The sequence below is a fragment of the Mixia osmundae genome (genome assembly GCF_000708205.1).
Source record: "Mixia osmundae IAM 14324 unplaced genomic scaffold scaffold_5, whole genome shotgun sequence".
Taxonomy (NCBI): domain Eukaryota; kingdom Fungi; phylum Basidiomycota; class Mixiomycetes; order Mixiales; family Mixiaceae; genus Mixia; species Mixia osmundae.
Genome location: NW_014575559.1, coordinates 412,374 through 425,483, shown reverse-complemented (window position 1 = coordinate 425,483; position 13,110 = coordinate 412,374). Strand labels below are relative to the sequence as shown.

Sequence of the window (13,110 nt, the reverse complement as noted above, 5' to 3'; positions counted from 1 at the left end):
TGTGCCTTTAGTAGACATTCATGTCCCTATGTGTGTTCGTGCAATCTTTTACAGTTGTAGATATCCGCTTACTCTTGTACATCAAGTCGAAGAATGGTCTCATACAATTACGGAGCTGTCCAATGCCGAATGAGCATGAAATGCGTGTACTTCGTTGGAGACTCACCCGGAAGAGGGCTGCTGCATCTGTCGCACTTGCAGTCGCTCGGTACGTCGTGCGAAGCTTGCACGCTGTCTCTTCCTCGAGATCATAATGCCCGTCACAGCCTGCACAGCAACATGTCAGTACAGCCACGTCTAAGACGAGCAGGAACTGACGCCAATGAAGAATAGGGCGGCAAGACCGACGCCGAGTCCAATGCCTATCTTGGCCCCCTCGCTCAAGCCGGCCTTTGCATTATCGGCAGACATTGATGTAACAGCTGTTGAAGTCGCACCGTAGGACGAGGTGGTCGAAGCGGTCGTTGAGGGGTAAAGCGGGATTGTCTGGAAGCCGCCTTCTACCGCGACGACAGTCTGCCGAGAACGCGCATAAGGACAAGCCTCCCATGAGAGGAAGGACTCACTGTTCCTGTAGGGTCTGGACCCCAGCCGGCGGCCTGCTCCCATTGACTGAAGGCTTCCTCATTGGCTTGGGCGTTCGACTCCGCATCCGGCATGGGACTTGGTGTGGGGAAGCTCGAGGCGAGCGATGCAAACGAGGTCGGCATCTTGACCTATGATTCGCTGATGGTCGTACTGAGTGTAAAGATGTGATCGTCTGGTCGTCAGATACGAGCACCTCGCTGCAGTAGCCCGCCTGGCTGGTTCAGACGTCAGAGGCAGCCGATCGCGTAAAGTAAAGCTTCCCGCGTTTAAGCGTGAAGTCTGATCATCGTTATTGATAGCATGAGTATATCTATTGACGCATAATTGTAGTCATGTGCTGGCATGCATCATGATGGGCCGGGTCTGGCGCTCGCAGTGATGTGACTGCGGAGCATGGGCTAGCACACAGAGGAGTTATGCAATGTTGCGCAACATCGTGCACGGTACACAGAGCTTTACTCGTCATCCTGCTCTTGTTCGCCCTCATCGTCGACACTGAGATCCTCCTTGTGCTTTGCTTGGTCAAAGACGGCGTGTTCTGGTCTGAATTTAATGCCCGTCATGTCGACCTGATTGCCAACGATGAGTCCATTTGGCGAAGCTTGTTCGAAAGCGCTGCAGCCTGCATGTGAGCCTCTGGCAACAGCACGGGCGAGAACTGGACGTACGCAGGGTAGCGGATAGCACGCATCCTCGGTCGACGAGCTGATTGTAGCAGGATCTGCTGATCTGATTCGTTCATAATCCAAGCCAAGCGCGCTACAGATTTCGTCTTTACGTCCTGGCTAGCGTCCGGCGAGTGATAGGCGAGCCAGCGGGAGATGAAAGGCTTCCGCTCGTCCTCATAGATCTCTCCAGGTTCTCTGTCGTCCTCGTTGAGGGCGGGGGAGAAACGTAGCGAGTAGTGATACCACAGGAATCCGCCAACTGCAGCGAGCGCCGTATAACGCCAGATAGGCGCAGAGAAGTCTGTACAGATCCCGTGAGATATGCGTGACCAGACTGGCTCATAGCGTGCCGACGTACCTTCGCTGCGTCCCGAAGAGGGCTCGATGTGTTCCTCTGGGTGTGCTACTGACGTGCTCGCTCGTCGCCGACTTTGCTGCACCAAGCTCGCCCCGAGACATTGTGACCGTGATACTAGTCGCTGTGAAGCCAGCCTGCTGCGCAACATGGCGAGAGGGCTGCACACCTGAGTGCCTTTGTGTTGTCAGCCTGCCAGCGTACGCAAGGCGCGTTCCTGCTTCTTGATTATCGCCTTGATTGGCGACGCAGCGAGCCTGACACTTCTCGGCAGCTTTCATAGCGACCATTCTGGCGCATAGAGATCTATAGAGACGCCAATCTGCTTGCTGGCAAGCTTACAGACGACCTTCTGCTTTGTACATCACAAAAGCGTCACGATCGCGCGCCCAGCATGGCTCGCGGCGAAGATAGCGAGAAGCCAACGAGTGGTAAGTCAGAGGATGCCTCCATCCGCCTATGAAGGAATGACTGCCATCTGAGAGGCTGCCAAGCTGGGGTTCGAACGGCCTGCCATGTGACGCGTAAAGCGTAGTCATGCCCGGATGCCGACGCCTTTCGCAACAGTTTCGTCTGCCTTTCAGCAGTCCACACAGGTTCAAAGGGCACGGTGCTGATGTCTGGCATGCTTGCAGCGCTCTCGGCTATGATCAATCAGCGCTCATCGGGCCAATTGGCCGGGCAATCACTCGCCTCGCCTTCGCCAGTTCATGCTCAATACCAGGCTCATCAGCCATTCAGCAGACCTGCTGACTACCCGCAAGACGGCACGCAACCTGCCAGACGACGGCATCTTACCGTCAAAGCCGTCAGGCCGGAAGATCTCGATCCCAGTGCAGTCGCGGCTGCGAACGCGACCGCGTCACATTTCTTTGCAGCTCCTCCTCCCCAGCCTGACGTCAGCGCATCGGGCGGCTTCATACGTCCAGGCGAAGAACATCTATATTCGGCTCATAGGCCGACGAGCATGCGTCCCGCTGTTGCGAGCACGAATGCAAGCAAGCGTGGCGCAGGACTGACGGACGAATTCGATAGTTTTCGTTCGCACGCCAGTCTTGCAAAGCCTCAGCTCTCGAGCGATAAGACTGAGCAAGCGTCAAAGATGCCGCCACGAAAGCGATTGATGCGCGAGGACGATCTACAAGCGCGATCACGATCGAGATCGCATTCGAACGGCCCTTCTCGCTCGAGAAGCCAATCTGCCAGTGAGGTCGATCTGCCAGTCTCGGAAGATGCACCGCATGTGACTAGTCCGACTTCTGAAGATCTGCCTGAAGCACGCGTGACCAAGCTACAACGATCGAGCTCGAGGGACAAGATGTTGCAGACTGCGACAGTGCCAGCTCAGAACGGCAGACTGAAGCATCTTTCGCCTCAGCCTGTCGGCTCGTCAGATCTTCAACGGAATCTGCTAAGCGGCGATCAGATGCGCAGGCCCGCAGTCGCCGCGTCGTCTCCGGACAGCGGCCTGCCATCGATCAGCAATCCACCCATCAGACGGCCTCAAGTAGCGCACCGCAAGATAATAGACGACGATAGCTCACCTTTGCAGCCGATAGCTAATGCGCATACTTCTGCGGTGCAGCGGCAACACTCCTCACCCACCCAGCCGGTGCGGGATCAACAACAATTCTCAATGCAGCCGCAGCAGGCGCAAATGCACAGGCAGCAGCTTCAGCAACAGGAACATCAGAGGCAAATGGCGATGAGGCAGCAATCCAATGTGCCTCTTGTCAATTACGCGCCTCCCTATGCACAGCAAAACCCGCAAGCGCAACTATCGCAGTATCACTATTCACCTCAGCTAGGCCAATATGGTGCGACCCAGCATCAGCTCGGCCAGCCCTCGATTCCGATACATGTGCATCCGCACATGTCTAGCGCTATGTATCAGCAGCCCGGCGGATACATCAACCCGCTCGGTCGTAGCGGAGCTGCATATTATTCCCCTCCCGCCGATGGCCGGATAGCTGGCTTTAGACCGCCGCCTCCTATCCCAACTGTCAACACCATGGTTCGAAAACACGCCGTCCCGTCGCCTGCGCGGCCGAGACAGAACGGACATCCTTCTCCGCAGAACCTGCACTCGAATGGCCATCAGCCTCAATCGATGGCTCAACGGAGCTCGCCTCAGCAGCCGGCGCCGAAGCGAAAGCTCGTGAAGCGGCAGATAGAAAGCGAGAGCGAGGAAGATGAGTTTGAGGAGGGCGACTCGGACGCGAGAGCGGACTCCGAGGAGGGCGTCGACGCTGCAGAAGTCCTGCAATTCTTCAACGACTCGCCATCCGAATTATTGGCAGACGTCATCTCTATCAAACCTGCAGCACTCAAGATCCTGCTCAGTCTGCGGCCCTTTGAGAGCACACAAGACATTCTCGCCAAGCTCAAGGCTACGAAGGGCGTCAGCACGAAGATCTACGAGAATTATGCCGATCTTGCCAACAGCTACGTGGCAGTAGACAAGATATTCAAAAAATGCGAAACGATCGGCGACCAGGTGTCAAAGACGATGCGCATCTGGAGAGGCGCAGACAGTGCCAGACCGAAAACATACCTTTCAAGCGTCGCTGCAAGCTCGGGCACGTCGCGCGCCAGCACGCCCGATACCGATTCTGGTGCTACCCAGTTGACGACGTTTAATGAGGAAGCATACTTGCAGAGCACCCAGGCCTCAGCCCGAGCAGATGTCAAGGCGGCCTTCGACGGCTACATGCGCGAGCAACCGAAATCGCTCTCCAAAGACGTACAGCTCAAATCGTACCAGATCTTAGGCGTCAATTGGCTCAATTTGCTGTACAAGAAGAAGACAAGCTGCATTCTCGCGGATGAGATGGGTTTAGGGAAGACAGCGCAGATTATTGCGCTACTCGCGCATCTGCAAGACATCGGCTCGCCCGGGCCTCATCTCATCATTGTGCCTTCGTCGACTCTAGAGAATTGGTCTCGAGAGTTTGCAAGGTTTGCGCCAGAGCTAAATGTCGCGACATATTACGGCACACTCGCCGAACGCGCCGTGCAACGAGCCGAGTATCGGGAGGCAAAAGACCTCGACGTAGTCATCACGACATATCAGACTTCGACTAGCGGTCCGGACGACCGCAAATTTTTGCGGAAGATGCGCTTCGAGACGTGCACGTATGACGAGGGGCATCAGCTCAAGAATAGCATGAGCAAGAAATACAAAGAGCTCATGGACATTCATGTCAATTGGAGATGCTTACTGACCGGCACGCCTTTGCAAAACAATCTTCAAGAGCTCTTGGTAAGCAGGATGCATCTGATGCTTGCTGGCCTTACCGTCATACAGTCACTGCTTGCGTTCATCTTGCCCGACATCTTCCTTGACAAATCTGAAGCCTTCAAAGCAATCTTCAAATTGCCTGCCGATGCTCAGCAAGGCTTGCTGTCGCAAGGCTTATTGTCTCAGAAGCGCATAGAAGCCGCCAAGCGCGTCATGACACCCTTCGTCCTGCGCCGGAAAAAGCTGCAGGTTCTCACAGATCTGCCAAAGAAGATTGAGATTGTCGAATATTGCGATATGACGTCCTTGCAAAAGGAAGTATATCGCGAGACCTTGCGGCGGTCTAAAAAGTCCATGCGAGCAGCCGATGCAAAGCTACTTGGCACGCAAGCTGGCGCCGCTCCGGCTGCTCCTGTCGAGACGCAGAAGACAGTCAAGACGACGCCAAAACGCATCGGTGGACCATCTGATGCGTCGTCGAACATTATCATGGATCTACGCAAAGCGGCAAATCATCCGATGCTCTTTCGCCGGCTGTATACCGACAAGAAGATTCGCGCCATGGCTCGCGACTGCTTACGGGAGGTCGAATTCCACGATCGCAGTGAAGCACTCATAGTCGAAGATATGGAGATCATGACCGACTTTGAATTGCATCGCTTCTGCGAGCCATACAAGGTAGGCCTCGTGTGCAAAATCATTGGGCTAGCTGATGCTATCGCGGTGTTGCAGCATCTGCAAAAGTATCGGCTCGGCGATACGCAATGGATGGAGGCGGGCAAGGTCAAAAAGCTACAGCAGCTCTTGCCGGGCCTCAAGGCAAAAGGCCACCGCGTCCTGCTCTTCTCGCAATTCACGCAGGTGCTGGACATCATCGAATCGATCATGGACACGATGGATATGCGGTATCTCAAGCTGACCGGTCAGACGTCGGTCGTCGAACGGCAAGGAATGGTCGATGATTTCACTAATGATCCCGAGATTACCGTCTTCCTGTTATCCACCCGTGCTGGCGGTCTCGGCCTCAATCTCGTCGCTGCTGTAGGTTTTTGGCGGCCTCGCAGAATACGAGCTGATGGATCAAGAGCAGAACACGATCATACTATGGGACCAAGATTTCAATCCTCACAACGACAAGCAGGCTGAGGATCGAGCGTACCGGATCGGTCAAACCTCGGACGTGACTGTCTATCGCTTCATCACAAAGCAAACCATCGAGGAAGACATGCACAGTCTCGGTCAGACGAAGCTAGCACTCGACCAGGAGATCTCAAAGAGCGATGATACCAGGGACACATCTAAAGTCTCTCTAGCCGCCTCGCTCGCTGGCGAAGGCAACGAGGAGCTCGTTGAGAAGCGTATGAAGGCGACACTGCTTTCCAAGATCGTCGATAGAATGTCTGAATCGGACGACGAAGACGCGGTCGGCGAGAATGAAGGAGACGATGATTATACGCAGTAGAGTGTCAAATCATTGCATCCCGTACATTGCAAGCAACCTCTGCTCGACATCATTGCCTATCCACACATGGTCTACCAGATCTAAATTTTCTCGCTCTGCTGCAAAAAGCTTGACAAAGTCTTGAGCAGGCGCTCCGGGCATGCCGCCCATCATGCCTCCACCCATTGCGCCCATCGCTTGCATGTCTCGAGTGCCATCCGCAGCTGCGAGAGCGGTCAGCGCGAGCTCGAAAAGCCTGGGATGTTGATACCGTTCTCTTCGCCCAATATGAGCTGATAGACCGAATTAAGGCCAAAGAGATTGAGGAAGTACCAGGAAAGCGAAGAGACCCAAGTGACGTCCATGTCTTGGGTATCTATACCTCGTTGTAGCATCGACTTGAAGCGTATAGTGAGTGGAAATGGCAGTCGGACTGAGGCAAAGTAAGTTGGGCGGAGAGTGAGACGCGACAATGGCTTACTGAGGACGAAGCCATTGAAGAAGAAATTGATCCAGGCCATGATGACCGTTTGTGGGACCATCATGACCATCTGCTTCTTCAGCCCGCCCATCATGCCTTCCATCATGGCAGGATCGGAGAGCGGGTTGGGAGGTGCAGAGGCACCATCTGGATTAGGCGGCGCTTTGAGGTAATCGCCCGATTCTAGTGCTTGGCCCAGCGCTTCCTTGCGCGCTTGGAATGCTGCCGGACTGAGCTGATTGGCATACGTTCTCAGCAGATTGGACCGGGTCAGCAGACGTCTGAGGCAATCGCGTCAGCACATGGCGCATGTATTGCTGTGGACGAACTGCTCGCGTAAGGCTTTGAGCGGCAATGGCTTAGGCGGTGAGTTGAGCAGCGAGACTACATAATGTCGCAGCAAGCCAACGAGTAGCATGACAATCGTGATGGGTATCAGGACCCTGTGAAAGAGACGATAAGATAGGAACAGTCGAGTGCGCGATTGACGGACCAATTCCTGATGTCTGGGTCCAAGTAGAGCTGCTGCGTGCGCCTGCGAGCCTCTCATGACTGTCAGTAGGCACTCACAGATGAGGGGGTGACTGCTTGCCCCGACATGCTCGCTGGCGTTGACCCTCTGGCCGTCGTGCGTGGTGGTCGACGACGTCGCAGCAGAACGCGGTCGATCACTTCGATCGCACTCGTGTCGTCACCAGCCGGAGCTCTATCGCTAATTCACCGACAACATGCTCAGATGCACCTGTGGCGCTGCGCTATCTCGTCGAGCATGCGCCACGAAGCTCACAGGCGCCCGCGAGCTCTCGACGGCGCTTCAGGTGACCGATCCTCTGGTCATCTATCAGCAGATGGTCCGATCAGGAAAGCTGCGGCAAGATGAGCAGCAGATCAGGGCGCTGGCCGAGATCAGGAAAGTCACGCAGCGGCTGATGGACTATCGGCCGCCGTTGCATCTGCTCATGTTGCTCGACTCTATGCCGACGACTTCGAAAGCACCCAGCGACCGATCTGGCGCATTCTGGGGTTTGTCCGACGAGGAGACCCAGACTGAGTCCCGTCTGATAGAGAGCATGAGTCTCAAGCAGCGGCAGAGAGCGCTCGTCAAGGTCTTCAACGCGCACGAATCGGACGACGACGAGACGCCCAAAGGCTTCCTGCTCACCGGTCCACCAGGAACGGGCAAATCGATGATGTTGGACCTTTTCTTCGCCTCCCTACCTACACCTCATAAAATAAGACGACACTACCACCACTTCTTGCTCTCGCTCTACCATCGCGTGTTCCAGGATCTGCAGAAGAAGCAGCTCTCGATGGATGTTGAGGAAGCGCGAATGAACGAAACCGCAACAGCCGAGGGAGGCTATCCTTGGTCAAGACGGGAGGAGATGAAGGCGCTCGCCATCACCAAAGGCTGGCGATCCGTCTTCGCAGGCGGTCTCGATCCCAACGATCCCCGCCTGCAGCGCGAGTTCGTGCTGGCCACCATAGCCCGCGATCTCATCCGGGATGAAGGTTTCAGTAAGTCGACTGTCGCAGTGGAGAATACGAGCTGATGGATATGATGGGCAGTTTTAGCATTCGATGAAGTACAGCTGGTAGATGTAGCAGGCGCAGGTCTACTGCGACGAGTGATAGACTACTACTGGCGTCTCGGCGGCGTCGTCGTCGGCACATCCAATCGACTGCCAGAAGATCTTTACCAACAGGGCGTACAGCGCGATCAGATACAAGCATTCCTATCTGCACTACAGATCAAGTGTCCCGTCATCGAGCTCCGATCCTCCACAGACTGGCGGCGAGAAAGGCGAACAGAGGAAGATGCTGAAGCTGCCAAAGAGAGTGTCTGGCAGGAAAAGACGTGGTATCTGCCTGCCGAGAGGGACCATTTCGAGACAGCCGTCAGAACAGTCGTGCACGATCCATCGCGAGGCGGCGAGGACGTCTTCAAAGTCTACGGTCGCCGAGTCGTCGTTCCCTGGGCGCATGAAGGCGTTGCTCGATTCACATGGGCAGATCTTTGCCTGCGCGCTCTCGGACCCGCCGATTATCTGTCGCTTGCGAGCCGCTATCACACTTTTATCATCGACGAGGTGCCCACCATCCCAGTAGCAGCAAAGAATGAAGCCAGAAGATTCATCACGCTCCTCGATTCGCTCTACGAGACCAAAGTGCGCTTGATCTGTAGTGCAGCCGCGGAGATCGACAGTCTCTTCTTTCCTGATGCGCAAAAGTATCAGGGGCGCAAGAGGCAGGCGGATTTGCTCGGGCTAGATGATGTGTTGACTTCCTCGGGTAATGACCACCCTTTCTCCTCTGATCGCATTTACGAAGGCGACACGCAAGCAGAAGAAGCCCAGCGCACGCTCGATTCCGTAACACAGGAAATGATATCAGAAGTCGCTCAAGATCTCGAGGCGCCCTACCGACCCAATGTCGCCTCATACGATCAGACAGCGCAGACGAGGTCTTATGACAAAGCGCAAGTACTGGCAGAGACGCTCAGACCAGCATTGCAATTCAGTCAGCCCCAAGTGCCGCATCCTTCTGCGGCTGCGCCGGCATTCCAAGACCTGAGTATCTTCACCGGTCAGGACGAACGCTTTAGCTTCCAGCGAGCGGTCAGTAGACTCCACGAGCTCACCTCGCCGGAATATCTGCGATCGGCTGTACATGCACCCATGCCGCCGAGCGCTCGCAGCTGGGAAAAAGAAGTCGACGCGTTGCTGACCAAGCCCACACGCAAGCCTATGGAGCCGATCGGGTCGATTGGGCCCGTTGTCGAAGTAGGCACGGGGAAGTATCAGCTGCCTGCTTCTGCAGATCACCTCACGCCCGATAGCATCAAGCTACGCTTCCCAGATGGCATGCCTGACCATCCAACAGTACAGGTCAGACGGCGAAAGTCCGATGGGCCCGATCCGACGCTGACGGATATGCGCGATACGCACGCGCTCGAGAAACCAGTCTTGTCGCCTGTGCATGCTTGGGGAGTGGCAGATTGGGGCAAAGGTAGCGGGAAATGGGGCAAGGGAGCGAGCGCGAAAGAGCCAAAGGGAGAACGCTAGTCACAATCATGCAATGCAGATCTCAACGCATTGCCCGCGAGATTTCGACATGCATGCGATCACACGAGCTCGGTCATGTATAGAAGTCCCTGACGCTGCAAAAGGGGACTTCTCTGTCTTCGGGTGACACAAATTGGCACGGAATCCTGCAGGCGTCGACCATCAGCCCGTTCACTTAGAGCTCCGGTGGTGTGCTGACTCGAGACCTCTTTCGGGTACGCGATGGCATGGCGGAGCACCGATCATACACCTGACTCGTGCAAAGACATTTGGTGGGTCGAAATGACCTGCGGGCTTACGAGTAGGCCATCCTGACAGCGAAGTAACGAAGGACGGCTTACGGTTCTGCTTAGGCGCGAAGCCCATAATTGACTTCACTGTGATCACGTCAGCATACGGGCAGTCGGCGAACGAGAGCCATACTGCAAAGAGAACGCGTGCAGCAGGCATCGACAAAGGTATCTGATGGGCAGCCTGTCAGCGGTGGCGGCTCTGACGTATGACCGGCGGCCCACCGTGTGAGCTCTGTGCAATTGGCCAGCAAACTTCGCAGGTCTTGTCGATTCCTCTCAGGCCATAGCTTGAGCCTTCGATGGAGCATGTCGGCGTCTTGACGTACTCGGCTCGTTCGTTGCTCCACTGTCAACAAGGATAAGCCAAACATGGTCGGACCTTTGCCAATCCTGCCCGACTCTAGTGATCCCACAACCCGTCGAGGGATAATGGCTGGGCTCTACTCTGACTTGAGTGAAGCCCGGTGCGACGACGTCGTAGACAGTTCGTTCAGAGTAGCCGGGCAAGACTGGGCATTTCATGACACACTGGGACCATTTGAGTGAGTAGTACGCGCTCGGCTCTCCCGGTGCGACGACAAAGGGTGCGATCGCGAGCAATGAGGCAGAGAGGAGACGTATGGAGGGCATCACCGCTGGGGTCGTGATGACGTCCAGCAGAGAGTCTCGCCGTCGAAAAATTGACGCGATCTGGGAGGGACAGGCTCGGAGTGAGATGGTCAGTGGCAGAGCTGTCACAGTGCTCACATCTGACGTATGTTCACTACAGATCCGGCGGCAGACTCGCCAGCGCAGAGAGTATCTGTACAAGAAAGCGCTAGAGACGCAAGAGCGGCAGATCTGGGAGAGGAAGCAAAAAGTCAAAGATGCACTTGCCAGGGGGAAAGCTGTGCCCTCAGATCTGCGCAAGGACCAGGAAGGTCTAGAGAAGGATCTCAAGTATGACAACAGTCAGGCAGGCAAGCACGACAGCCCCATACCTTCGCAATCAAGCTGACATCACTCGACAGAGCCCAGTACGCACATTGATGACGAGTACTCTCAGGCGGGCTTGTACGATCCCAACATCGTCGTCACAACTTCCCGAGATCCTAGTAGTCGGCTTGCCCAGTTCGCAAAGGTCCGGCCTGTCCTGCAGACGGGCACGCCCACGCTGACAGATGTGGATGGCAGGAAATGCGATTGGTCTTGCCCAATGCTCACCGACTCAACAGAGGCAATGCGGTCATGCGAGAGCTGGCAGAAGCCTGCCGCGCGAACAATGTCACCGATCTCGTCGTCTTGCACGAGCATCGAGGCGTGCCAGGCTAGTCTGCTTGCTTCTTTGCTACCTTGCAGCAACTCACGCGTCAGGGAACGCAGATGCGATGATCGTGTCCCACTTCCCGCATGGACCTACGACGCTGTTCACTCTACACAATGTCGTCTTGCGTCACGATACGACCTCGTTCAGCACTTCGACCGTCTCGGAGCAATACCCTCATCTGATTTTCGACAATTTCTCTTCCAAGCTCGGCAACCGCATACAGAGTGTGCTCAAACATCTCTTCCCTGTGCCCAAGCCAGACGCAACCCGGACAATGACCTTTGCGAACGAAGGCGACTTCATCTCGTTCAGACATCACATCTTTGTCAAATCGTCGCACAAAGAGGTGCAACTAGCCGAAGTGGGGCCTCGTTTCGAAATGCGTGGTAAGTCTCTTGCGAGACCTGCTTTTCATCGTGTTGAGCGATCTCTAGCATATGAGATCCGGCAAGGCACGATCGAGCAGGCGGACGCAGATATAGAGTGGGTTCTCAGGCCGTATCAACGGACAGCAAGCAAACGCAATCAGCTATAATCAGTGTGCATCCGTGTTGTGTCGATGTACAAATATGCGCAACGTCATTCATAGAGCGCTTTTGGGTAGCCACTTGAATGAGGCTGGGCACGAGCCGGCGTAAGTTGCGTCGACGCCTCTGTAGGCATAGTCTTGTATGCGACCGTAGAAATAGAACGAGTACCAGATCTCCGACAGTGCGCCGTTGACGCAGTTCAGCGTTGCATTGCCACCCCTATCGCAAGTGTCAGCTTTGGTGACTCTATAAACTCTGAGCAAACAAACGTGTAGCTTCTCAGGACAGACTGTACTTGACCGAGTGTGTAGTTCTCCGTGGTGGAGGGACTGATACCTCTGCTCGTAAGGAAGTGGTAAGTCGGGAAGCGCTGGTAGTACCCCACCGCGGTGTTGAAAAAGTCCACGATGCTCGTCTCCGTCCTATTGGCATTGCCATAGCATTGCAGATCGAACGATGGCGTACACGTCGCATGCTTCTCGAACTCGTGGCTATAAAAATCATCATTGGCAGAAATGGCACTCTGACCTGCCGTCGGTTCACCGAGCCAGTACTTGTCCATGAAAGCCAGCAAAGCGACCTGATTGTACTTCTGCAAGATCGATCGGATGGCAGAACCGGAAACGTCTCGACCGTCGTCGCAGTACTGAGGGTAGCTGCCGTTGCAGAAATCCGGCCAGAGACCGTGCAATGTTGCGGCATCGCTCGGTCCTTGGGCGGACCAGAACTGAGTAGACAGGGCGAGCACGCCGCCAGAGGAGCGCAGAGGGGTACAGCATGTGTTCACGCCGGCATTACCTCCCGGGCAGCTAGCAGCGATAGGGCAAACCGCGGGCTCTCTGATGGGTAGGTAGACCGACGCCGAGCTTGTTGAGACGTACAAGCCTAGTGTGAGCGCGGTGACGAGAACCCACATTGTCGTTGGCTGGCTCAAGTTACGTGTCTGAGAAGATGGACCGGAAACATGGATGTAGAAGCACGAGGTCGAAAGGGGGTGGACCTGCACGTTCGGCCGACGCTAACACGCGCGCACGAGCGCAGAGCAGACAGAAAGTTTGGAGATCAGCTGGTTCGCCCCATTGTTCGATCCATTGCCAATAATAAGCGCGGCGGCTGGCTCTATACTCTGTTCAGAGATCCGA

At 55.5% G+C, this 13,110-nt stretch overlaps 8 protein-coding genes across 8 annotated transcripts; 3 read left to right on the top strand and 5 right to left on the bottom strand.

Moving 5' to 3' along the window:
* Positions 1 to 99: 99 nt before the first annotated feature.
* On the bottom strand, positions 100 to 846 carry L969DRAFT_23831 (uncharacterized protein; the record flags this gene model as incomplete). The annotated part of the gene is made up of 4 exons (XM_014712297.1): positions 567 to 846; positions 319 to 516; positions 167 to 267; positions 100 to 115 (listed from the first exon to the last, which is right to left on the bottom strand). Exons 1-4 carry the CDS (start codon positions 708 to 710, stop codon positions 100 to 102), a joined length of 459 nt encoding a protein of 152 aa, XP_014567783.1. The 5' UTR covers positions 711 to 846.
* A 138-nt stretch (positions 847 to 984) lies between these two features.
* On the bottom strand, positions 985 to 1,810 carry L969DRAFT_87342 (uncharacterized protein). The gene is made up of 3 exons (XM_014712502.1): positions 1,615 to 1,810; positions 1,257 to 1,557; positions 985 to 1,203 (listed from the first exon to the last, which is right to left on the bottom strand). Exons 1-3 carry the CDS (start codon positions 1,760 to 1,762, stop codon positions 1,044 to 1,046), a joined length of 609 nt encoding a protein of 202 aa, XP_014567988.1. The 5' UTR covers positions 1,763 to 1,810; the 3' UTR covers positions 985 to 1,043.
* A 417-nt stretch (positions 1,811 to 2,227) lies between these two features.
* L969DRAFT_49347 (uncharacterized protein) lies at positions 2,228 to 6,314 on the top strand (the record flags this gene model as incomplete). The annotated part of the gene is made up of 4 exons (XM_014712501.1): positions 2,228 to 4,873; positions 4,919 to 5,530; positions 5,585 to 5,893; positions 5,943 to 6,314. The coding sequence occupies 4 exons, from the start codon at positions 2,228 to 2,230 to the stop codon at positions 6,312 to 6,314; spliced, it is 3,939 nt and encodes a 1,312-aa protein (XP_014567987.1).
* Positions 6,314 to 7,422, bottom strand: L969DRAFT_87340 (uncharacterized protein). The gene is made up of 6 exons (XM_014712500.1): positions 7,367 to 7,422; positions 7,268 to 7,309; positions 7,104 to 7,217; positions 6,775 to 7,055; positions 6,565 to 6,726; positions 6,314 to 6,517 (listed from the first exon to the last, which is right to left on the bottom strand). Exons 1-6 carry the CDS (start codon positions 7,372 to 7,374, stop codon positions 6,324 to 6,326), a joined length of 801 nt encoding a protein of 266 aa, XP_014567986.1. The 5' UTR covers positions 7,375 to 7,422; the 3' UTR covers positions 6,314 to 6,323.
* An 80-nt stretch (positions 7,423 to 7,502) lies between these two features.
* Positions 7,503 to 9,839, top strand: L969DRAFT_17305 (uncharacterized protein; the record flags this gene model as incomplete). Its single annotated transcript, XM_014712249.1, has 2 exons — positions 7,503 to 8,292; positions 8,344 to 9,839. The coding sequence occupies 2 exons, from the start codon at positions 7,503 to 7,505 to the stop codon at positions 9,837 to 9,839; spliced, it is 2,286 nt and encodes a 761-aa protein (XP_014567735.1).
* Positions 9,840 to 9,912: 73 nt separating this feature from the next.
* Positions 9,913 to 10,503, bottom strand: L969DRAFT_94449 (uncharacterized protein; the record flags this gene model as incomplete). Its single annotated transcript, XM_014712499.1, has 3 exons — positions 9,913 to 9,985; positions 10,039 to 10,216; positions 10,263 to 10,503. The coding sequence occupies 3 exons, from the start codon at positions 10,501 to 10,503 to the stop codon at positions 9,913 to 9,915; spliced, it is 492 nt and encodes a 163-aa protein (XP_014567985.1).
* Positions 10,504 to 10,561: 58 nt separating this feature from the next.
* Positions 10,562 to 11,973, top strand: L969DRAFT_94448 (uncharacterized protein; the record flags this gene model as incomplete). Its single annotated transcript, XM_014712498.1, has 7 exons — positions 10,562 to 10,627; positions 10,683 to 10,850; positions 10,902 to 11,091; positions 11,143 to 11,252; positions 11,306 to 11,438; positions 11,495 to 11,824; positions 11,873 to 11,973. 7 exons carry the CDS (start codon positions 10,562 to 10,564, stop codon positions 11,971 to 11,973), a joined length of 1,098 nt encoding a protein of 365 aa, XP_014567984.1.
* L969DRAFT_87334 (uncharacterized protein) lies at positions 11,952 to 13,064 on the bottom strand. The gene is made up of 2 exons (XM_014712497.1): positions 12,238 to 13,064; positions 11,952 to 12,187 (listed from the first exon to the last, which is right to left on the bottom strand). Exons 1-2 carry the CDS (start codon positions 12,882 to 12,884, stop codon positions 12,022 to 12,024), a joined length of 813 nt encoding a protein of 270 aa, XP_014567983.1. The 5' UTR covers positions 12,885 to 13,064; the 3' UTR covers positions 11,952 to 12,021.
* Between the last annotated feature and the right edge of the window lie 46 nt (positions 13,065 to 13,110).

Excerpts from the sequence above, each read along its gene's own strand:
- L969DRAFT_87342 (XM_014712502.1), bottom strand. The coding sequence starts at position 1,762 with ATGTTGCGCAGCAGGCTGGCTTCACAGCGACTAGTATCACGGTCACAA. Across the intron at positions 1,558-1,614 it reads CTCTTCGGGACGCAGCGAAG|ACTTCTCTGCGCCTATCTGG; the intron begins GTACGTCGGCAC and ends GGATCTGTACAG. Across the intron at positions 1,204-1,256 it reads CGTGCTATCCGCTACCCTGC|CGCTTTCGAACAAGCTTCGC; the intron begins GTACGTCCAGTT and ends TGCAGGCTGCAG.
- L969DRAFT_87340 (XM_014712500.1), bottom strand. Across the intron at positions 7,218-7,267 it reads GACCCAGACATCAGGAATTG|GGTCCTGATACCCATCACGA; the intron begins GTCCGTCAATCG and ends TCTCTTTCACAG. Across the intron at positions 6,727-6,774 it reads CTTCAATGGCTTCGTCCTCA|TCCGACTGCCATTTCCACTC; the intron begins GTAAGCCATTGT and ends ACTTTGCCTCAG.
- L969DRAFT_87334 (XM_014712497.1), bottom strand. The coding sequence starts at position 12,884 with ATGTGGGTTCTCGTCACCGCGCTCACACTAGGCTTGTACGTCTCAACA. Across the intron at positions 12,188-12,237 it reads TCTGTCCTGAGAAGCTACAC|GGGTGGCAATGCAACGCTGA; the intron begins GTTTGTTTGCTC and ends CACTTGCGATAG.